This window comes from Aythya ferina (assembly GCF_964211825.1).
Source record: "Aythya ferina genome assembly, chromosome: 4".
NCBI lineage: Eukaryota > Metazoa > Chordata > Aves > Anseriformes > Anatidae > Aythya > Aythya ferina.
In genome coordinates, this window is record NC_140300.1 from 10,747,186 (window position 1) to 10,771,367 (window position 24,182).

The following is a 24,182-nucleotide window of genomic DNA, read 5'->3' on the forward strand; positions in this document are numbered from 1 at the left end:
ACAAGTGCTGACAGGAAAGTTTGAATAAGTAAATAAATAAACGAGCAAGGTTTGTTATGGTGGATTTACTCCAGAGTTTCTATAGGGCTGCTAGCAATGCACATCACCCTTTGCTTTTATTCAAGATTTCATTAGGAAATCTGTCAGACAGCATCCTGGCATGGCTAATAACTAGAGTCGGTGAAGCAAGTGCCTCTAAAGTTTGTGCCATATACTCCAAACAACAACAGGCCTGGAAAAGTAAGCAAACAAAACCTAAAGAGCTAAAGATTAGGGCTACAACAGCAGCAATTTCTGTTTTCTTTGTATCAGTCCCTCTTCTGCTCCACAGGCAGATCACAGCTTTGGGAATGCAATGGGTAACACACAAACTTAGGAGAAGAGCAGAAACACCACTGTGAAGCAATGGTTCACTGCAGACATATTACAGCTCCCTGTATGAGTCCAAAAGCAAAGGATCTCAGGGACAAGTCATATCTAAATGCGGTTTTACATATATCAGTATAATTATAGCCACAGTAGGAAATCACACCTTTCTATAGCCTTTTAATTTATTCAGCCACTTGTAACTCCATGCTCATCTGCATGTGATTTCAGTGCATTAGCTGTGCTATTTGACAAGGCTATATTGTATTGGAAGTAGGAACTTGTATAGGAACTTGAGGTACACTGCTCAAGGTGAATCATTAAGAAATGAGTAGCTCATGGTCAGCATATGTACACAAGCCAGGTTATACCACTTGTCCTCAGGCAAATCAGACCAGATCCATTTTATCTATCAACCTCATGGAAGCCTCTGAATCTGTGTCACAACCCTTTCAACCTCGGTACTATAAAGACTTGGACTCGATGATCTTGAGGTCTCTTCCAACCTAGAAATTCTGTGATTCTGTGAAGAGGCAACCTAAACTTGAGATGCGCTGTAACCACTAACTGAGGAACACAGAGAATTGGGTTGGGCTCATAACAACTACATTCTTCATTTCAGAACCCTAAAACTAAGGCATTTTGTATAATTGTGAAGATTAGACAGAGTTTCCATGAAGGGCATAACCTGAAAAAACATTTTGAAAAGTCAGATAAAAGGCACTCCAACAGAAAACGGTAATCCTCTGCACTTTTTGAAGTCCTGCACACCTGCTGGAACAATCAGATGTGGGAGAAGGACACAGCCCACCAGGCTTCATGACAATGAACTTGACAGTGTCTCAAAAATGCTACTTGCTGATCTAAGTATTGCACAGTGCCTTGAGCTAGTCCAATAATGATCTTTGTCATGAGGGAATATAGGACTAAACATGCCACTCCCACCTGAACCCTGAAAGCACTGTGCTCATCCTTTGAGTTCATCTCTTCTGAAGAACAGAAGATCCCAGCTGGCTTGTGAGGGGTTGCAAGCAGCACTCACTGCCTTCCCTGTGGGTTCTGCATGGGGGCTTGTGGGGTGGCTGAGAGCTGTCTCTGTGCCCATGTTCTCCCAGCCCCACAACACCAGGGATCTCCCAGAGGCTGCTGCCCCAAAATCTCAGTGGCTCCCTGTACCACCTGCAGCAGCCTGGCCAGAGAGGGCATGCTTGAAGCCAGAAACAGACCTGCTTTCAGTGCTGTCAGATCTCAGTAAGATTTTTTAAGCTGTTTCTGCAATTCAGTGGGCAAGGGTGAAATAAAAAGTTTGACTCAAAAAGTTCCAACATTCAGTGCCTCCCCCTGATTAGCCAACTTGCTTGCTAGGTACCTGTGTAAGCTGCGAGACACTGCTGTGTCACAAAGCAAACGTCTTGTTGAAGCAAATGTTGTGGAAAAACAGTAATCTCAATGCCACTATTTTTATCCTAATAGCATTTCAGTGACTTTGTGTACCATGATTAAAGCTTTGAAATGTGCACATCCTTTTTTATCTTGGTTCAGATCCATCAGATGATGTCAGATACTATCTGTGTCACTCTGGCCTTTGACAATTCATAAACTTTTATTTTACTGTGGTTTCTGTGTTTGTTTTTCTTTTTCTCTCTCTCTCTTTTTTTTTTTTTTTTTTTTTTCTTTTTTTTTTTTACCAGGGTTCTTGCTTCTCAGTCAGAGGAGATCAGTCTTAAGGTATTCATCTCACAAGAACAATTTGGAACACAATTAGAAAATAGCTAAATTATTTGGGCACGAGTACAGTGAATGGTCACTACCCTTTTTAAACCTGAATCTCACTTATGCCAATTATAGTGCAATTAGTTACTGTCTCCATGACTTTCAAAGATTTCTTTTCTCCCTTTTATAAACAACCAGACTCAGTTTTCTAAACACTATTCCAGCCTCCACTGGCACAAACCTCCAAATCCCAAGTGAAACCAATTTAACTGAACTCATCTCAAATGAAACGTGAAGTCTCTCAGTCCTAACTCTCAGACCACTTATTACAATAATTCATAATAGCAGGGAACAAAGCACTGTACAACAAGGATTATGGGGAGGTCAGACCTCTCCTGACTTTATGGGATTGGCTGGGACCTCACTCTCCATTTTCTGATCTTTATACAATGCCCTGCAATACACAGATAATTACTTTAATAAGGCAGGTAATAAACACTATTAAGTAAATGAAAGCTGAGAGCCTGGTGTTGAAATGCACAATCTAATGCTTTTGTATGCACAAAGCCAACTTGTGTAAGAGACATGGGTTTGTCTGCCTGAAACTGAAGCTGCTTAAGTGAGAGCTTCTTACATTCGTCATCTAACATGGTCCTGAACACCTCCAGAGATGAGGCATCCACATCCTCTCTGGGAAGCCTGTGTCAGTGCCTCACCAACCTCTGAGTGAAAAACTCAGAGTAAAGAAGAGAGAGGTCAGAGCTATAAAATCCAGAGAGTTATGGGGACTCTGGGCTGCACAAAATGTGACAAGCTCACAGCTTGCACTGGGTACAAAGAGAGGTAAAGGAAACCGTTATCTCTTCTTGGTAGTTCTTGGGCCTTCAACCCTGCAACGCTGGTTGCAGTGAGAAAGCCTATGTCTGGAGGGAACTCTCCATCCCTTCCTTCATACCTCAAAATCTGCTGCCCAGCCACTACATCCAAACGTAAAGGGCAGAAGCAGACTTCTTGGACACCTCTATGGAAAAGCAAATGCATTTTCAATTAATTTTTCAGGTGTGCTAGACACGTCTGTATCCTGTCTGCACATATCTCAGGGGAGACTACAGCCCATGAAAGAGCTCCCAGGAGACTGGCACTCTCATTACTGAATCTGCAAAGGGCCATTCAAAGAAGGGACTTAGTCTGGTAAGATGTTACAGACACAGTTTAACTCATCATCTATATCTTTATGCATAGGCATAAAGGTAGTACTTGATGGCTGAGCCACACAAATATTGACAAGAACTGAAGTTAGTGGCAGCAAGTTCATAGAACTGTAGAATCACAGAATCCTTAAGGTTGGAAAAGACCTCCAAGATCATCTGGTTCAACCATCCCCCTACCACCAATGTAATATGGGGTTTAGAACAGCCCTTATATGAGATCACCTGCAGCACACTAGAAAGTTGCAGTATGGTCTCTCAAATCTGCTAGTACTGAATACAGCTACTGAAATAGTTTTTCCCTATAGGAACCCTGGACATCATGCAACGTAAAGCTTAGTGATGGTAAGAATGAGGTCCTGCAGTGCTGCCTCCATCCTGCTTCCTGAGATTGGAGGTGGCAATGACTCTTCCTTCCAAAAACATTGCAACCCATCTAGATTTTTCCATTGCCCTAGCTATTTATTGTCATTTGTAACCACTGTTTTTGTGGAAATCTCATGCCACATGACTTCACATGAAGCCTTTTTATGGTTTCCAATGCAGAAATCACTGTTGCATCAAACCTGTGCAGAACTTAATGGAATGAGGTCCAAGTCCCCAAAAAAGGCCTTTCAACATAGTGCTGAAATCATTAACATTGAATCATTACACACTTCTGACCTCTCCTGTTATTGTTCTTAATTTAAAATAGCAGAATCCAAATTATCAACAAATTTTCCCAGAGATTTGTGACACTTGCCTCTTTGGCCAGATGTATACCTTTTTTTTTCATGTCAATTCCTAGTCTGTCCAGTTTAGTCCTACATATAAAATTTTATTACCAGAGAATAACTTCAGACAGAAAATCTCAAGATCTTAATTTCTGAACTGTTCTGTAATAAATGTGATTTATAAAATTTGTAATTCATACCTTACCCCACCAATAGGATTGTGGAATGGGGATGTGGTCTAGGCGTGCTCCACGAATTCCAGCTCTTCTGTAAGCCTCTGATGTCAGATCAGGGAAATTTCTGTTCAGGTCCAAGTTCTGAGCTGTCTGTCGGCCAATGACCCATCCATTGTAACCAGCTCCCTAATTTGGAATACAGAAACAAGTTCAGTATAACTTCTCATCTCAAAATGTCACTTTGTGGAAAAAGGAAGTGTTTAAAATGTCATTTTATAATCAGAAAGTATTAAAAGACATAAGAGACAAGTCAGAAATGTCTATACAATTAAAAAATAAACAAACAAACAGCAACTACAACAGAAAAATAATAATAATAATAAATAAATAAATAAATAAATAAAAACACAAAAAACATACTTATTACTCATTTTTATTTCCATGATTATTCTTACTAGCATACAGGAATCATTTCACTCACCAGTGATTTGACTCATGAGAGGAACACAGCGGTTTCTTACTCAACTCAGAGCAGCATGCAGAGTGGGTTAGAAGAGAAGAAAAATAAAAATAAAAATAATAATAATAATAATAAAAAATTACAGCTCTCACTCCAAGAAAAGATCAGGCAGAATGTAAAACCCCAAATATCATTCTAATAGAGCTCACTGCACAAGAAGCTCAGAAAAAGGTCCTATTTTCATGTTAATGATGTTAATGATAGAAGTGAGGTGAAAAGAATGGCAGATATATAATAAAAGTGCTTCTTTTGTATGTCTCCTTCAGACACCAGCTGATCTCTGAAAACTGCCATCCTTATGAAAGCTAGATAGTACAGAAAATATTCCCATTTTATTACACCTGCTTTTCTACAAGAGGAATAATATCTATTCCACAGTATTAAATTACATTTCCTTGCAAATTAATTTAAAAGTCATTAAAGTGAGTCAGTGGGCATTATGTTCTAGAGCTGATAACAGAGAGTGCTAAATGTGTGAAAAAGTAGCAGTCATTCCCACGTCAATGCATGCAGGGAGCAGGAATGACAAACATAGCTCTGGTTGATTTCTAGGTTTGTTCACGTTGTCTTCAGAGACCAACCTACTGCCAAAGCAGCCTGGGAGCCTAGCTGCCTCCCATACATGACACTTCACTCCCAGTTTGTCTTTTCCAAAGGGGAATTTTAGAAACAGGAAACACTGAACTTTTTCTTTATAAAAAATCTTTTACCTCTTCTGCAGCCAGTTCATATCCGTCTGGATTGAGTGAAGGCAGGAGATGAATTCTGGTGTTATTAATCAAGGTCTGAATGCGAGGATTCCCAAGAAGATATTCTGAACATAGATACTGTGCAAGGTATATCAGCAGCTCTTTCCCCACGACTTCATTTCCATGCATATTGCCAATGTACTTAAATTCTGGCTTGACTGTGGAATATAAAGTACTGAGATGCTTTATTTTGATTATGCCTGGATGGCTTCCAAAAGCAGAGTAACACAGACAGATTACTGATGAAAGTTTTATTTACACTAATTTAATGCATACACTGCTGTAAACAGTATACCAATTCCAGATGAATTTCACTCCATTACAAGTCAGTTCAGCAACAATTTGAACAGCTTTCTGGATGTGCAGAAAAAAATAAAAAATAAAAAATATCCATATCTTCAGAATCCCAAACTTTAAGTGGTAATCATTGCTCTAAGCTTTTGCTGGACTCATCGTTAATTGTGAGGAGAAAATGCTGCAAACAGAAATGTCAAGCTGGTTGGGAAGGAACAAAATACACCCCTGGCACTCTCACTTACCTTGGGCAGCTTCAATGCCTTGTATTGTCACACATCCTAGAAATGACCTGCAGATCTGTAATATATTATCCATGTATTTGGAACAGAAATTAGGTCATGCATAAAAAAGTGGCTTTTAGGCTAAATAGACTTGGAATAAGACTATTAGAAACATAGCCTCATGATTCCCTGCAGTTATTCTCTCAGTTTCCATCCTTCCTTAGAGACTAATGGAAAGTGGAAAATAAATGCCCTTTGGAGACACCCTTTCTTGTCTAGCCCTTCATCTTCATCTCTGATTCTGGCCACCCTCCCGCACTAGACCCAGGAGGGGAGCTGGCACAAAGCTAACTTAGTCTTGCAAAATCTCAGCTGTCCTGAGCAGCATGAAGCAATAGATTTAGAAGGAAATGTTAGGTAATGTGTTAAACTACCATCTTTTATCATGCCATATCACAGTTTTAATTTAAAAGCCTGGTTCACAGGCTTTGTGTTATCCTAGCAAATGGAGTATCAACTAGAAAAGACACCTGAAACTTCTATTCTTTACACAAGAGAGGAAGGACAATGGGCCAGGAGGTAGGAGTTTAGATCTTTGCTCTGTTAAAGACATCTGGAATCTTGGTCAGAATATATCTACACTATGTAAGTCAGCATGGGAGAGAGTAAAGAGAGCTAACACCAGGCTCAGTTGCCCTCTCTGCCTCCCCAGTGGCATAGTGTACAGAGGATACAAAAGCTTTACCTCAGGTAATAAGCCTGAAATATATTAAGTCAGATGTAGTTCCATTCTGCTACACTGCTGAGGCTACTTTGATACTGGAGCTAGTTTGATGAGAAGGAACCAGAGACTATTGCCATATAGCAGTGGCCGCAGTAGTCTACCCAGATTTAATCGGATTCTGTATTTGAGCTGGGATCTGTTAACTGGAAAATAACATCTAATACCCCCTAAGAAAAAGATCTACACTTTTGAAAGATTATATATGTTTTAAAATCTGATCTCTGCTGTCTCAGTGATGAATCTACAAAATCAGAGAATGAGATTATTCCTCTCTATACTGACAGGTATAACACTGACCAGAAGCTCTGTCCAGAGGATTTCCTTTATGTATGTATGTATGTATTTATGTATGCATGTATGTATGTATTTATTTATTTATTTATTTTTATTTCAACATTCTATTGTACCTGAGGCTTTCATGCAAGTTCTAAAGTTCTAAGGTTGTTTTTTTTTTTTTTTTTTTTTTTTTTTTTTTTTTTTTTTTAAGGATGTGAAGGGTTACATTTAGACTAGAAACAGACATGAGTTTCAGGAAGTATGTAGGGTTTGATGGAATGACCAAAAGGTGACTGGGGAAGTGGTAAATGATGGAGAGGGCAGGTCAGCAGCCAAAAGATCTCCAAGCTTCTTCATAAGCTGGGCATAAATAAATAATAGTCACACCACTGCACCCACATATATGATCACATATCTGTGGGTGATCAAGGAATGTCAACCCTGGTCATAAAGTTAGTTTATAAAGTTAGGACATTGCAACTGTGCAGTAATTGCTGCAATGACTCATCAGCCATCACTGTAATTCGGGAACACAATGGATGACAAATATTTTTGAGTCAACCTTTTTTACAGTTTAAGTGATATCCTGTTCAAAGAACCTGTTTTCACTCAGAGTGATAATCTCCTGGATTTCCCTCAAGCAATGCAATCAACATTGATATAACTCACGTAGTTCATGATGTCCAGGCTTGGTTGAAAACTCAATCACAAAAAGGTCCTTTCCTTCAAAACTGCGACCTATGCTGTAAGTTGTTGCAATGTGGGAGCATCTAGAAGCAGTCTTCTTCAATGTGCTCACCATTTGGGCATACGAATGGTGTTTAAACTGAATAAATGTTGCTGGCAAGTCTGAAGGCAAATCTTCTTCAATTTCTACTTCTCCTGAAAAGAGAAATTGTAAATCAGTGTTTAAAAACAAAGGATTTTATGAATGCCTATACTTTTCCACAAAATGTCTTTTTCAGTAGTAGAATTTTAGAAAATACATCTGCAGTCAAAATCTTAAATCTATGTAGTTCATCCTACACTGTTTATTTTGGCATATTTTGCTTGCTTTCAAAAAAAAAAAAAAAAAGACAAAAAACATATTAATGCATATGTACACTGACACATATTTTGCACAATCTCTGGTTATAATTTGTTCTTTGGCATGCTTAGCACATTTTAGTGACAAATGTACAGATTTTTTCCTTTGAATCTGGTGGATCAAATTCATTTCTGATGTGATTCAAAATGTCTTGAGTTATTTGGATCTTCTTCATCTAAACAAAAATCTGTACAATCACCAATGAGATAATTTTAATGAGCTTGTCAAGTAGTCATGAATTTATGAGTGCATTAAAGGTTCAGTTTTTAAACAAAGTATTTCAAATATATAGACAGCTGTCAAAACTGCTGTCACAGAGGGCAGGATTTATCTAAATGCAAAGCAGCAGTCCAGACATCTAGTGCTGATCTGTCAATCTTTGTATATGAGAGAGAAATTGATGGTTCTTGAGCACAATTTATTTAATTGTTTAAAATAAGTGGCACAAAATGAATCACAACTTACAGGTGTTTATAAAGATGACAGTCTCAGAGGTTTTGTGCTGTAGACATGTCAACCTCAGTGAGATGATGTAAGATGTGTCAGCAGAGCTTCCCTGCTTCCTTACCTCGCAGCTTTGCCAGTGGGTCAAAACATCCTTCCTCTTCCCCAGCAAAAAAGCGATCACAGTCTAAGAAGTAGGGCCAAGCCATGTCTATTGCATCAAAAGCTGGGAGGCAATTTTTTTTCAGGTTTTCACAGACATGCCTGCAGGGCTTTATAACTTTGTCCTTTTCGCACTGCGGGGCCAGCACCGAGCACCCCAGGAGCCTCAGATCTGGATTGCATTCTCCCTGCAGCAAGTTGTGCAGAACACTTATGAGAATGTACTCAGAGCTGTACTCAATCACTTCTCGAGACTTCTGATCCAGGAAATTAGGATACATCGTTTGAGTATAGGCAACATCAGTACAAGAACTTAAAGAGATGTCCACGCATTTTGCTATGAAAAGGAGGTAAACATATGAAAAATGACTTGCTTCAACAACACTAAATAGGTAAATGACAAAATAACAACATATTTAATGAGCTTTTAAAGTCATTATTATTCACAGGTAGACTGGAGGCAGTTTGCAATTCACTCAAATGAATTTGACGTTTAACACCACTTGTACAAAAAATGATGGAAAATATGCTTAGTCTGGAGATTGATTGTGAACAATTTGATGCAAGTAGATGTCATTCAGAATTAAAATGGCATCTGATAATTTGCTGGGGCATCAGGGTTGTCTGATCAATAACCACTGCTCTTAAGATAAGATTTATTTGGATAATTCAATACCTAATCACCACTGAAAGGACAAATCCTTGGCCAGAAAACACTGGAGTACCTGGCCCACATGGGATTTAATTTAACAAGTAGATTGGAAAACAGCAAAATTAACAAAGTCTGGTTTCCAAATAAAAGGTTGTCTTATATTCAATCAAATCTTATCATATTTAAATTAAGAGTACATAATGAGTTTATAAAATATTTGAAAATCCATATAAGAAAAAAATCCCTTTTGGTGGTGTTAATTTTCTGGTGTCCAATAAGGTGAAAACTCAGATTTCTGGAAAAAAAAAAAAAAAAGTGTGTTTATGATATCAGTCTCTCCCCTGTTCTTACCTTTGAGTATGGATTCACTAATAACTTGTGAGATCACATAGACTTTTTCTTTAGTGGTGAAGGCATTAGTAAGATATCTCTCTTCTTTGCTTAGCCACATCAAATCTGTGAGTTGAAAATCTCTGAAACTTCAGCCCCTCTGTGAAGTTTGATTGACATTGCCCAAAGCATTCAAAAGTCATTCTGGGTATTGACTCAGACATGCAACCCCATAAATGTGTTTACATTTATATTCTCATAAATCTAATATACTTTAAGAAATCAGGTTAAGGGGTGTTAAGAAACAAAAATGCTCTTAATATTTACAGCCAACTCAGAGGTAAAAAGGAAGTAATAGATGTCTGATAAAATTACTGGATATTACAGTAGTGGGTCTGTGTTTCAGCTTCCTTCTCTTGCTAATGTCTCTGGCTTGTAACAAATGATACCACTGTCATAACAGCTAAATCCTCCCCAGTGTGAGAGAGATCATCTCTCTTGGAACTAGAACTACTATATTATCAACATCAGAAATCTTGTCAGAAAATAATGAAAAAAATACTTAAGGTTTTGAGATTTTCCAAGGAGAAAAAGAAAAGTCACATCATACCTTTCTGTACAGTTTGGCATTGACCTGCAAATAAAAAAAAAAAAAAAGCTTTATGGGACAGCAGCATCCATGGTACTTTATGTTAGGAGTTGTCCGGTCTCACTGGGGCTGCTGCAACTTCACATACACACAGACATACACACAAACACATATATGATCCCCCAGTAGCTAGGCTCAGTCTACCCAGTAGCAGGCCCCTGGATCCACTGGTGAACTGGTTGGCTCAAGCATTGACACTCACGTTGGTCTCACTGGTAGCTGGCTCAGACCTAGGGCCTCACTGCCAAGACCCAGGCTCCATGGTCTCCTCTCTAGCTAGCTTGGACCTCCAGGTCCCTCAGTTGCCAACTTTGAGACCCTCCAGTGTCCCCAGGATAACAGTTATTCACATACCTCTTGTCCTGTTTTCCTGCTAATCCAGCTTGATGTTTACTAGTAATTATACACACTGACACAAAACTGGTCCACACTCTGATCCCTCCAATTGCTGCACATCCAGGCACAGGAGGCACTCTGACCTGCGGTCCCAGGCATGCTGCTGGCAAGAGGAGCCCCATTCAACCACAACCATGCAGAAAAGAGGACCCTCATCCAGGCAAAGACTTGGAAATGTAGTTTAATAAGAAGACAGGACATACTGCAGTGATCAGGCACAGAGCACGGTCACACAAGCTCACTGACCAGCTGGTCTTTGGCTCAATTTAAAAAAAGAAGGACTCAATAATATATATATATAAAGTGTAGTTGTATAAGAAATGTGGCCTATGTTTGAAATAAGCATTGTGCTGTGCAACCCTGACATTTCTAGACATATTTAAAAACTATAAGTTATGTGCCTAGCAAATTTCACTCATGGAAATTCAAGAACATGGTTTAGTCCAAAAGACCACAGGAGTCCACTTGTACATATCAAGATGCTTCACATATTTTTGCCTAAAAAATCCATTGGTCCCACATAATGTTGTGTGTGTAAATTTCTCGTAAAGAAATAAAGCCTCTGTTGGATGTGAGGGGACATATTTCTTCCCCATACTACTTCATTCTCTCTCTAGCAACTGCATTTTATAATCCATTTAATAACATCTTGAAACTAATTATTTGCTTTCCCAACTACTCTCACAGGAAAGCTTTTCCAAAAGCTCACTCATCTAATTGCTAGAAATTGCCTTTTAATTTCCTGCCTAAAAGTATTCATGGCCAGTTCATATCCATGTGTTGTTGTGCCAGCATTGTCCTTCAGCCTAAATAGCTCTCTGCAATCCCTGGTGCATGCTGTCTCCACGTGTTTATGGAGAGCAGTTAGATCCCTTTAGCCTTCTATTTACTAGGTCACATAAACCAAGCTCTTCTGACTTTAAGGAACTTGATTTGATGACCCAGGAGAGTCTTTTTTTGCTCATGTAGCCAACAATTCTATATTACCCTTCTCTGATTCTGGCAACAAAAGAAAATACTGTTACTAAAGTTGTTTTCATCAGTGCCTCATAGGAGCTAAGCCATTATGTTTAAGCTTTTTAAACATTGAAGGGCCTTGTGATGTATTGGGGAATCTGGCTACGTTGCTCTTTCTTCTAACTCTCACTGAGAGTACAGGCATCTAGCTCTTTGCTCAGTGAATTGAACATTTGTCCTCACAAGACATTTTTTATTTTTAAAAAATATTTTCTTTTTTTCCTACTAAAGAAAGTTTAAACTTCTCCTCCCAGCATATTTGTTTAAAAGTAATAATCTGCATTATGTGTTGCTAATCAGTTGATCATTCTTTAGCCAAAATAGAATCATTATAATGAGAATAAAATTAAAACCTGGAATTTTATCTTGGAGGCAGACATTTAATTGGAAATGAGTCTAGTTCTATATTATGAATTGTCATTGATCCACATTATCTCATAAAAGAAATGAAGGATCAGACCTATCTGAAGCAACCTATCTCCAACACCAGCAAGTTCTGATAATCAGCAATCTGGAAAAAAAAAAGTTATAGCCAAAAAAAGTCATTTCCTGGACTGTTTCATTATGCTAATAGCAATAAACAATACCTGGTTCTTTAACAGTGTCTTCTGTCATAGAATTTGAGTATGTTTCCCTTACTTTGGAATGATCCTTCAGTGAGTTACCTACTAAGGTCAAGGCATTTGTAAAACAGCCTCAGCTCATCCAGATCTTGTATGTAGTGTTACACCTGGGGATAATCAAAGGAGATAATTTTGTGCAGTGTTAGTTGGGAAGGAGAAAGGAGTGATCACTTAGTGTGAGCTCCAGCTATTCTCAATGCTTATAAAATTGAATGTCACTTCCTCCTGGAATCTGGTTAGTTTATATCCTAATGCCATCACACCTAAAGCTACTCACGGGGCCTTGGACACAAGTCTGGAGTCAGCCAAATGTTCCACAAAGGAAAAAATTTGGTGTGGATGGGATCAGCTGGAGTTCAGCCAGGTCCCAGTAAGAAGAGTTATGCTACCTCTGGTTATAGCCAGAGTCATTAGCAATTAACACCCTTCATTACATTGAAGGGTAGCTAAGAAAAAGACTGTATTGTTGCTACCCTTATGTTAGACTGGAAGGTTGTGTGCTGTGAGTGCAGTTCTTCATGGGTTCATTTGGGGAGTATGAATGGTCTTTCTACATGCCCTCATGTTTTCTCACAGATAAGAGCCATTTCCGCTTTGCCATGTCTGTGACCCACTACAAATATCCTTTTTGTTTGTCTCACTGACATACAATGATCAAATAATGAAACTGAGGCATCCACAGTTTTCCATACCACTTGTTGTGCAGGAGTGCTATACTCATCAGTTAGTTTGACACGTTGCACAAACCTATTTTCAATGGTGTCCCAGTATTCTGCTTATTCAGCTGGAGCAGAAAGGTATTCTGGCAACAAGCTGGAACAAGCAGAGTGAACCAAAGGGAAAATGCAGCAGGCAGGGTCTGGGCATGGTGCTGCTGCTTCCCCCTGCTCTGGCTCTCCAGCAGCAGTCTGACTGCTTTTAGCAGATGCTTCTTTCTGCCCAGCTGGCCAGAAGGAAAAGTGCTGGGAAGCAATGGATAGCTGATGGGAGACGTGAAACTTTGCTAAGTCATATCCTGTAGCTGGGTTCACGAGAGGTCTGGATCACTTTGTGAGCAGGAAAATAAGTTAATACAGGAGAGACAGACAGCTCTTGTTCCAGATTTTCTGCTGCTTAGTTTCTATACTTTGTAGTTTTTATCATATTTATTAGGAGAGGCAATCTATAAAGTAATGTGGCTATTACCCATTAGGAAAGACACTGCTTTAAGATGATAGATTTATTTTGCAGGTGAGAAAAACAAATCCACATAAACAGATACTTTTCCTGTGGCAACTGAAGTTGTTCATCTCAGGATGTGATAAGCAGGGGCAACCTTTCAATAAAGGATAAAGCTTTTTAGGATAAACCTATGTTTAGATTCTGTGTTTTCAGCTACTTTTTGGCCTGAGATGTTTCTCACAAACTTGGAGCTACTGAGCCTCACTGACTGACTAGCAGTAAAACTGACACCTTCTTCCTAGGTCCTAAACTTAGATTAAGCCCCACGTATTTTCAGCATACCATGCCATTTTCTCACTGTCTGCCTCTGCCAAAGATGTCTATGCAACTTCTGCCATCTCAGAAGCCAGCTCTGCCCAGCCTTCTCTCTACCACAACCCCACACAGGCTGCCATATAATCTAAACATCAGCCACATCTCTGTCATGTAAACACCCATGAGTGAAACAGCTTGAGCTTCCAGGTTATCAGGAGTTAATATACATACAAGCAAGAAAGAAAAGGTCTGGCACAAAGCAAGCCTTAAATGTGTATGTGTGCTGATGTGGTGTTTGGACATTTCCTATGTTTTCTAATGCCAATGCTTGCATATGTTTGGGAGGGTGTGGCTCTGTGAGGGCCAAAGATAATTCTCCAGTGCCTGTACTCATATAAATAAGTGTGGATGCACGTAGCTGGGCCAGAGCCTCCCCGCGTATTTCTCAGAGGCCAGCCCCAGAGCTGCAGCTGCATACTCTCCTCCTGGAGCCCTGCATCCATGGGCTCTAGGTCCCTGGGCATAGAAATGACAAATCCCCATCCCTACTTGTCACAGCTTGCTTCAGCAAAGACAGCTAGGAGAGTTCAGCCTCCCCCTTTCTCTTTTTCATAAGAAGAACAACAAGCAATGATATACAAAGAATTTCTCAGGCCTCTGGATTAACTTGGCAGGCTTCAGTTGCTGTTTCTTGTGTGCTTGAAAGAGCCTAAAGCTCTTCCATTTTTTGAGCATAGGCTTCTCTGGGCTCAGAGGAAGACAGTGCTACCTCCTCTCATAGTCCCATTTGTGGGCAGGTTGCTACAGAGAGACCTTTTTCTTCCTGACCTAGAACAGCCTTTTCAATTTTTTATGTTTACTTTTCTACTTTAGCTTTTCCACCAGAGGTACAAAAACCCTTTCAGTAGCACAGCTTCTATTTAAGATTATGGACAAAGTCACTTACTGAAGAGGAGAAAAGCCATTTCAAGCTTTCTGAGCCTTCTCTATAATATACGCTTCTGGTTTTAATTTGCAAAAGCAAGCCTGAAAATCTACAATGCAGCACATACGTATTTTACTGCCAAGCTTACATTTTTTCCCCTTGATGATTCAGCACGGAAAGCAGAAAGCTGCTGTGATTAACCCTAACCCAGACAATAGAGCTCAGCTGCTACTTCCAGTGCCATGTCTTGGCTGTTTGCCTTTTCAAGAGCAATGCCAACAGGAGACTCATGTGCTTAAGGATATGGAATAAGCCCAAGGGTCAATCTTAAATTCAAAGTATCTAAATCATTCAGTAAGGCTTACACAATTGCATTGTTATGACTGACAGATTGAACAAGATTAGATGATTTATCTTGTACAGACCAGTAACCCCCTACCACGTTGCTGGTTTTCTAATGTTATTTTAAAGTGGAAGACATATGTATTCATTTTAGCCTGTTTATAGTCAAAGCCCCTGCTTTTCCAAACAAAATGTTTCAATTTCTAATCATGTTAGTATTGCTGTCTCTGTGGTTCTACATGGTTCATGGAGTCCCTCTATGCTGTAACACTAAAGAGGCCAAACTTACTACCAGCTGCAAGGTGTGAACACCGAGGGGCTGCATCATTTTGTAAAAGTTTGCAACAGCACCTGCAAACAGCAAAATACAGATGGCCTCCAGAGCTCACTCCTGGCTAAGGCACATATGCAAGGGCAGAAGTGGACAAGATCCCCAGCCACAAAAAAGGATTTCCAGCAAAATTGGAGGAGATAGAATAATAAAGCAGACCATGTGATTAACTTATTTTTCTGGATACATCAGAGCCTTTGTGAGAAGAGGACTATATTCCTGATATTAATCTTCTACTCTGGTAATTACTGTAACTGCCCCAGGAGAGTGATGCTTCTGCAAATGGACAGTAAGTGGTTTGCAAGATCCCAACATGTGGGTGGTAATACAAGCCTCTTTTCAACCCTGTTCCCTCACACGAAGAGGCCTGAAAGCACCTGAAAGAGATTAATGCCTAATCTGCCTTCACTTTGCAGAGCAAAATCACCACAGGAAAAGACAAGCCGATGCTCATTATTAATCACCCTTCTTTCTAATCCACCTGCATCTTGGCATTCAGTTAAGCACCTATTTTTATTGAGGTGAAGGTGTTCCCACATTGATGATGCTACAGCCAGCTCTTCCAGGCTTGTCTCTATCACAGGGCTATGGCTGAAGGTTTCCCACAGGTGATGGGATCTCATGTAATCTGCAGACCTCAACCCCAAATCTGTGAAGCTGCTCAGAGACCTGCCACTTGGCAACAGCTCTAAGCCAGCCTCAACAGTGGCCTGCAATTCTCTGCTGTTTCTGGTTATCCAGATGAAACTCAAATAGAGCTGTAGATATAGGAACCTTAAACAAACTGAGGAAGAGCACTACTGCCTGTCCCAACAGACTGTCTTGGTGCCTTTAGTAATGGGATTTCCAGTGCTAGCTCAGCTGTGTCTGTCTGGTAAGTGCTGCTCCAGGGAATCAAAACCCCCCAAACAAAACCCACTAAATGTGGTGGGTGTTTTTTTTGTTGCTGTTGTTTATTTGTTTTTTCTTCCCTTCAGCTGAGATGCTTTCCCAGTTGTGAGGGAAAACCTACCAGTTGAGAAACAAAAACACAAGAAGAAAAAAACAATACCAAAAACACCCAGAAGCTACCAAATTGGCTGAAGCCTTGCTGGGCTGCACACATGATGGTACTGCTATTGAATATGTATTTACTGTAAACCAAGATGAGCTGGCCATGTATAGGAATCATCTCTTGGTGTCTGGCTAGTAAAAGAAAGAGAAATCAGCTCAGATATGGGGAATGCAAGTGTTAAAACAACTATTACAGTGAGCAGGCCGAAGAACTCAGGAAATATTTACAATAATCTGCCAGAGGATCAGGGTTTTGGCAGGGTGATGGGAGAAAGGTGAAACCACCTATGAGGTTGTTAATGGGGAGCTGTGATACTTTCATAGCTTTACTTTGTGATTGTATATAGCCTAGAGTTCAGTTCCCACTCTCTAAGTGCTTTGACCAAAAGCTTACCTTAGAGGTTACCTTTAAGTAAATTCAACTCTGTTGAATGCCACAGGACAGAGGCTTGCATCCAATAAATTGAGGTTTTTATCTTTGATTCCACAATCTTTCCAAAACATTTGCCAAAATATCATTCCACCTTCTTTAGGCAGTCTCTACAGCTCCCTAGCACGGCCCTATCTTTTCATTAGGTTAGGTGTGTGAGATTGTAATTGACATCCAGCTTGGTTTTGCTGCAACTAGATGAGTTTTGGTTGAATGTGGTATTTTTAATGTTACAAAAGATTGCTAGTTACTTCAACAGGCAACTAAAATCTTAATAACGCTTGAATTTTAAAGCCATGGCTTAGCTTCGTATTGTCTCCCAAATTGTTGTGTCCTCTGATAACCCTGTAAAACTGAAATAGTGCCAACTAAATCAATGGAGTTACAACAGGATAAACAAAGGGATTGAAATTTCAGGGATTGAAATTGCAATGGACAGACCAACCCTAAATCATTAAACTCCATTGACATGTGACTGCTGTGTCCAAGTGTGATGGTCACTGTCCAAATGAGATTTAGCAGTCATGAGAAGGGGCAGAAGCCTTATAGACAGACAAGTACACGGCCCACCAGCCTCAAACACCATATTCACAGAAAGATAGTTGACTTCCTGGCACATCTGCATGCTTAGCACCTCCTTGCACAGTGACATCCGCAACATTTATCCAATATTAGGCCCTGTTTCAATGAGGGGATGGCTCTCAAATGGCCTGAGCAGCCCAAAAGGGAGCATGGTAGTTGTTAGCCCTGGATAATCCCAAACTAGCTGTGTGACAGGAAAGATGATGTCAAGAAATGCTAAAGAGGATTAATGATTAGTGCTATGGAGTCTTTCTAACAGCCTAGTTGTGTCTCACAGCACTAGATTTTTTTTTCCTGAGGTTTTGATTTCTGTGTGTTTACACACCCATACTTTAGAAATATCTAAGAAAGTATTCTGCAGAAAACTTCATCTTCAGATTAAAATCACTCATAAACTATTTCAGCAGTAAAAATGTATGCCCACATATTATTTTTCAATATAAGCTTACTTTCCCCATGTAAGCAGTGGTTTCTGATCCCATTTCCTGTGTTAAATGTAGCCAAAGATCAGTGTTGCTGAAATATTAGTGTAAAAAATACTAGAGCCACTGGTGGGAATCCAAGCAGCTCGCATGAGTTGATGATAAAATCTGGGTTTACAAGAGCTGGAATTTCTTGTCTTGTGAGCATGCATGATGTAGTACTGCATTTTTTTGTTTTGACAAGACTTGGACACATCTTTCTCAATATGTCTAAGTAGGCAAGGCTCTCACAGCTTGGGCTTCCCCACACGGGTGTCATGGTCATGGCTACGCTTCTGAACCATTTCTGCCCATGCCAGGCATAGTGGGGTAAGGGACCCAGGTGGTACCACTAGCCCCGGGGTCAAGGAGCAGCACATGAGCAGCTGGAGAAGCTCTGCCTGTGTGAGGACACAGGCATGGTTTCAGTAAGGGAGGAAAAAAAAAAAAAAAAAAAAAGTTAAATAAATAAATAAATGGGGGGGGAGGGAGGGGGGAGGGGCACAGCAGCTGAACTAAAACGCGCAGGTCCCATGAGGCTGGGGCCAGCCTGAAGCTCGTGAAAGGCAATGGCGTTTCTCTTTGTCACTTTGCAGCGAAGCAGGGTACACTATGAAGATTGGAACACTGGGAGGAGAAAAGCATAGTGCCTGCATGTGAAGCTGCTTTTTCAGTCAGTTTGGCTTTGCAGAAGATCTTACTCGCTGCTGAAGCTTAGGGAGCTTCCTCCCATCCCCGTTGGTTAAACTCAGAGACCTTGGGAGGGGGGCAAGAGCAGAGCAGTGGGAAACACCAGGGGGTGGGAGAGGAGGTGGTACTCTGGTGCCAAGCTGCTCTTCCACCTCAGCAACGCTGGTGACAGCCTCATAAGTGACTTCCAATGAGCTGTCCCATCTATTCCCCCCCCCCCCAAAAAAAAAAGAATTACGGAGCAGGGGATGGATTTTACTTCAAGGCAGCTGCTCAGGCATCCTGTTTGCCTCCAGAGCCACTCTGCCTGCCCAAAGCCCACACGGTGGCACCCCGGGGCCAGCTCGCAGGTGTTCCCACCACTCTGCCGAGCTAAGTCAGCTGCCTTTTGGGTTTCGAGGCATGTGACCTCAGCCCGCTTCTGCTTTGTTTTTTTTTTTTTTTTTTTTTTTTTTTTTTTTTTTCTCTCCCTGCTGCATTTAACTCATCCCTGCCGGAATATGTCACTGTTCAGAGAGGTGCGTGACGCTCAGATAAAGCGGGAACCTGTGCAGTTAGCTCCCCCTACCAAAGGCTGGCTACCTTTAGGTCAACATGTCAGGCTGTGCTTTTCTTGCCCGAACTACAGGCTAAAAGGCCAGTAAAACTCACTGGAGTCTGGAAGTGCTGCCTCCCCAGGGACACAACGCAGAGCTGAGATGGGATCTCTCCTCTCTCAGTGCCGTGGTCCCCAGCTGTTACTTAAAAGGCTCTCCACACACTCTATGGTGCCTGTGACACACATTAGTGAGTGTCCTGTTGTAGGGCTGGATGACAACAGTCATCTTGTTATTTTACTAAGCAGGAGGGCACAAAGCATCTTGAGTGGATCTTGGTATTGTTAGCCTAGTTTGGGATTGATTTCTTATTTTAAAAAGGAAAAAAAGAAAAAAAAAAAAGTCACAGCACACAGCAGAGCAAATATCATTGAGAAGCCTGCAAAAGCAGCTTCAGGCTTGCTGTGAGCCAGGCAGTAGCACTGCTTCCCTCTGCCCCCACTCCTGCACAAGCAGCTCAGGGCTTTACTGATGCTGCAGGGCATTGTGACTCTGGCAACTGAGGTCCATCAAGATCCACACCTGACATGAGGGATCCCTAAAGAAGGGAGACACTCACAGCACTGCAGCTGAAGACATAACCTACTGCTGCTGAGTATTGAAAATGGGTTCAGCACTGCAGCCCCATCTGTTTTCATGTGGCCATACATGACATTACCTTCCCTTTGAAAAAGGAAGAGGAAAGCTGGCAGGTCTCTGGGTGTCCAGGTTGCTACTTCATTCCTGGTCCAACAATCCTTATCACAAAGTGTCCCCCTTCCTCACATTGCACACCCTGTAAGGATGCTGTCAGCTCACTTTCCCTGCCATTAGCCATCCTCTAGAGTTGTATTCAGCAGTCCAGCCCTTTCACGTGCAAGCTGTGTTTCCATCTCCTGCCTCTCCTAACACCCTCCCCTACAGACAGCACAGTTGCAGACACACAGAAAACAACCTGCCACGGAGTTACCCCTTGATGCTCCCTGCTTTTGCAGTCACCAGGATTAATAATACCCCAGAGCACAACTTTGATCAGCTGGAGCTGGAGCAGAATCAGAGCGCTCTGAGAAAGGGCATGCTGCAAACCACACAGCCTCTTCCTGTAATTGGCTGTAAATAGTCAACAGCGCTTCTCTTTGTGCAGCTTTATCCAGAAATAAAATCCCTTCAGGCTGCGGTAGACCTCACTTTGATGTTCATGGGAACAGCACTCTCAAATTATATGCAATACATGGCACATGGGTTGCATCGTGTAGCAGTTCAGTGTTAGTGGCAGTCTGTGGCTTATATTTAAGAACTGAAGCATAGCTGAACTTCCTTGGGTAACAAAAAGGTCACTTGCACTGACTTTCCTGTATTCCTGTAAACTGAGTCTTTTTCTGAATCATTTTGAATTTGAACCTGCTGAAAACAGTTTTCCTCTCCCTTATAGTTTTCCTGGAACTGACCTTGTCACTACACAGGAATTACTCCTCACTCACCTCCCCACTGTCCCCACATAAAAGAAATCTGAATTAAGCCAACTTGTTAAAAAAGCCACCACATATTTCTAAAAGTTATTCAATTTTTTTTTCTTTATTAGTCAAGTGGTTCCTGAATTGAAAGCTAAAGAGCTTTCAATTCATTTAGCAGCATGTTCCTATCTCACCTCTACTCTAATGGGCAGATCTGTCCTTCCAGCCAATCGATTCATACAAATTCCATGTTGCTTATAGCAAGCTACAACACACCCTCCAGCTGTCACATCCTAATAAATCTTCTCATACTTTGGACTTGAAAAAAAAAAAGTGACCTAAATCTGAATATAAGGAAATTTTTTTAAGCAGAAAAACACACATGAGGTCGAAAGTTCACCTTCCTGTAATCTGACTGCCACATTCCTAGAAGGCAAGGCCAGAGATGGGGAGAACCCACGGCATTCCCCAGACAAAAAGAGGGACCCTACTGACAGGAGACTCTTTAAGTTGACAGAAAGACATATCTGCACATGGCCTTAAGTCAATGATGGGAAAACTTTACATTCCCTTATTTTTCAAGCTTGCTTTTCTGTTTCAGAGCCACACTGCTGCTTTCTTTCCCATCCGTGCTTCCAAGGCACAACCCCAATTTCATCACTGGGGAGGGGGGTGCAGATTCCCAAAGAGCTGATCCCCCCATCTCTAGGTGAGGGTGACATCTCCTGCCTCTCTTGTCTTGAAACCTGAGCTTTTTTCTCTGTTCATCAGCAGAAGAAGGAAAGAGAAGGGAAAGGGAGCTTTTGGGGTGGTTATCCTTACCTAGGGTCTCCTGGCCGGTTTCGCAGCGGGGCGCTGGCTCGGTGGCCCTAAGCAGCCCGGTGAGGAAGAGCAGGAGCCTCAGGACCATGCTGGAACCCCTCATGCAGGCAGCACAGTGATGTGGCACTCACTGCCTGATGGAGTGGCTCCTCCACTTGGAGCCTCAGCACGGCTCTGGCTCTCCAAGCCGCGGAGGAAATCAGTGCACCACGAGGGCATGCCCACGTCTCACAGCATATGCAGTCCAGGCGTCAGATTTCAGCTAGCATTTGAGCTTGGAAAGCAAAAGGCTTTGAGGCAGAGAGGGAGGAGGAATGAGCTCTCCCTCCCCTCTGCCTCCCCACAGCCTCCCTGTTGCAGCCTGGTTTGTAATTTCATTAGCGGTGTGAGCAAAGGGGAGTCCTTGCGGGGATGTGCTGCTTTGGCTCAGGGTCCCACACACTGGTCTTTGGGCAGTGGTTCTCCCAAGGGAGAGGGGAGCTGCATTAAAGCCTGTGACACTGCAGCCAAGAGTGACTGCCTGAAGAAAACACAGGGAAGAGGCACAGAGAGAGAGAAAAAGAGACAAACAAAAGCAACTTTCTTCCCAAAGAACAGTGTTTCATAAGCAGCTTAAACTGTGAGTTTAAAATGCAGCATGACAGCATAGGGAATCCAGGCTGCATGTCCTCCGGCACAGCAAGAGTGGGAACCCAGGAAGTGGGATCCTCCTCCACAGGCTCCTCCTGGGCTTGCCAGTTGCTTAAGATAAGATTCAGTTTACATGAGTAAATTTGGAGGGTTATAAATCTTTTCTGTCTATTCCTATTAAAATAAAATGAAAGAAAAAAATCACAAAAATCTGAGGAATGTAAAAACTAAACAATATGTACTTTAACTGGATAGTTGTTCTATATTAAATGTATTTTAAATTATTTCTTTTTTTTGTTATTTATTTTTTAAACAGAAGAATGTTTACAGGTATAGTGGCAAAGCTTGCCATAGGTAGGATGTGAATTCCTTCCTTTTTTTTTTTACCTACATATGGAAAAAAAACTTCGCCCCCCCCCTCCCCCCCCGGATTTCCAAGGATTTTCTCTTCAAAAATGTGGACTAAAATAAACTAAAGTATCCTGTCTTTCCAGGCAGTGAATGTTCCCCTGAGGAAGGATACCTGCTTACACAGAAGAGCAGAAATCCTCACCTTGCAGTTAGAGTACACCAACTCCCGGTGATCGCTATCAGAGGGATTGGTAGGGAGTTACAGTGCTGTATGATAATGTAATCAAATGAACCACCCTGCAGGGGAAGACACAAAACAGGCTAACAGGGCAGGAGAATGCTGTATGCCTCTAAAAGTAATTGATGCCTCATCATGTTTGGGGGGTTATGCTGAAAGAAGGATTTGGGAGCTCAGCGGTAAAGGAAGTCCTCTGCTGATGAGTTCTGCAGGGGAGGGTGACTTTTCTTATCTCCAGTATTTCCTACTGCATCTGGAGACTGCAGAGCCTGCCCTGGGAGCAAACAGCACCAAAGCCCATCAGGGCTCAAAGAACCAACTTCTAAGGAGGAGAATAGAATTTGGCTACCCTGACCATACAGCAGTGCACCTGGGCTGTCACAAGCACAGTCCTGAAGGGTCTGAAGGGTCTCCAAGGGCAGGATGTGTTCCACCTCCTGTCCAGCTCCCCAGCACCCTGCAGTCAAGCTGCTCAGAATACCAATCTGCCACGTTCATGCTTGATGTGCTCAGGATGCATGTGAGCCCTTGTTGTGCACCTGGGCTGTCATTAGTATTATGGGATGCCTGAAGGGACTTCAGAGGCCATGTAAAAATTATTATGGCATGCTTAGGTGAAGGGTCAAAAGCAGTGCAGGGGAAGAACCAGAGTGTATCAGTGCAACAAGACAAAGAGGAAGGGAATAAATGGGGCAGCTTCATGAAAGCAGGCTGCCAGCCTGTGCACTTAGGTGACTGAGCCCTGTATGTCATTGCAGTCTTGTCTACTATCATATTAAATCCTGCCTTAGCTACTCTTTTTCTTGTGCAGTTTTCCTTCCTATCCTAGACATGAGTGCTGAAAGGTCAAAGTGCCTGCAAACAGAGAGACCAAGGTATAGTCTGCAAGGTCTGGGCTTCAGCAACTGGAGAGACCTGTATGTGTTTATATTTCCGAAGTGAATATAAACATCTGTCCATGTATGTGTATGAATAGTTTGTTAGCAAATGTCAGTCTGGATTAGCAGGCAAGAAGGAGAAGACCCACATCTGGAAAGACTCAAGATCTGAATCAGTGGCTGGATGAGTGACCTGTGGCATGGACTGAGAGCTTATGCTGATAAGTGAGGGATCTGTGAATGTTGGTGGCAAGCCAGGGGATTCAAGCACCTGTGTTTTCACTAGTGAACCAGAGGGGGAAGAAGACTGGGCTCTCTGCACTTAAATTTCTGAACACTGTTGCTGCAGGGCTTTGTCTGGCAGCATGCATGTATGTATGAAAGCCGCTGTGGGAGATGTGCTCAGCTTTGCTGCTGGCTGAGCCTGCAATTGGGAACAGCGGCAGCAGTCATGAGCCTGGCACAGAAAGACCCGTGGACATCAGAATGTATCTGGGTAACAACAGCCATGTCTCCCAAAAATCTGGACCTGGCACCTGCATCCTGGTGTATCACATCATG

The 24,182-nt window shown here is 41.7% G+C and overlaps 1 protein-coding gene and 1 long non-coding RNA gene across 3 annotated transcripts in view; one reads left to right on the forward strand and one right to left on the reverse strand.

Annotated features, from left to right (window-relative positions):
• The window catches only part of CPZ (carboxypeptidase Z), a 34,335-nt gene extending 12,514 nt beyond the window's left edge, over positions 1 to 21,821 (reverse strand). Inside the window, exons 1-6 of one of the 2 annotated variants that reach the window (XM_084519039.1) lie at positions 21,525 to 21,816; positions 10,309 to 10,332; positions 8,679 to 9,053; positions 7,693 to 7,905; positions 5,407 to 5,603; positions 4,201 to 4,362 (exon numbers count right to left, since the gene is read on the reverse strand). In XM_084519039.1, coding sequence (XP_084375165.1) covers positions 4,201 to 4,362; positions 5,407 to 5,603; positions 7,693 to 7,905; positions 8,679 to 9,053; positions 10,309 to 10,332; positions 21,525 to 21,627 — 1,074 coding nt within the window. In that variant the 5' untranslated portion in view covers positions 21,628 to 21,816. Of the gene's footprint in view, positions 1 to 4,200; positions 4,363 to 5,406; positions 5,604 to 7,692; positions 7,906 to 8,678; positions 9,054 to 10,308; positions 10,333 to 21,503 lie in introns of both variants that reach the window. The other variant, XM_084519040.1, reaches the window with a different exon arrangement.
• On the forward strand, positions 15,994 to 17,415 carry LOC311436660. Its single transcript, XR_014693009.1, has 2 exons — positions 15,994 to 16,331; positions 16,435 to 17,415. It is a non-coding gene; the product is annotated as an uncharacterized lncRNA (long non-coding RNA).
• Positions 21,822 to 24,182: the final 2,361 nt, after the last annotated feature.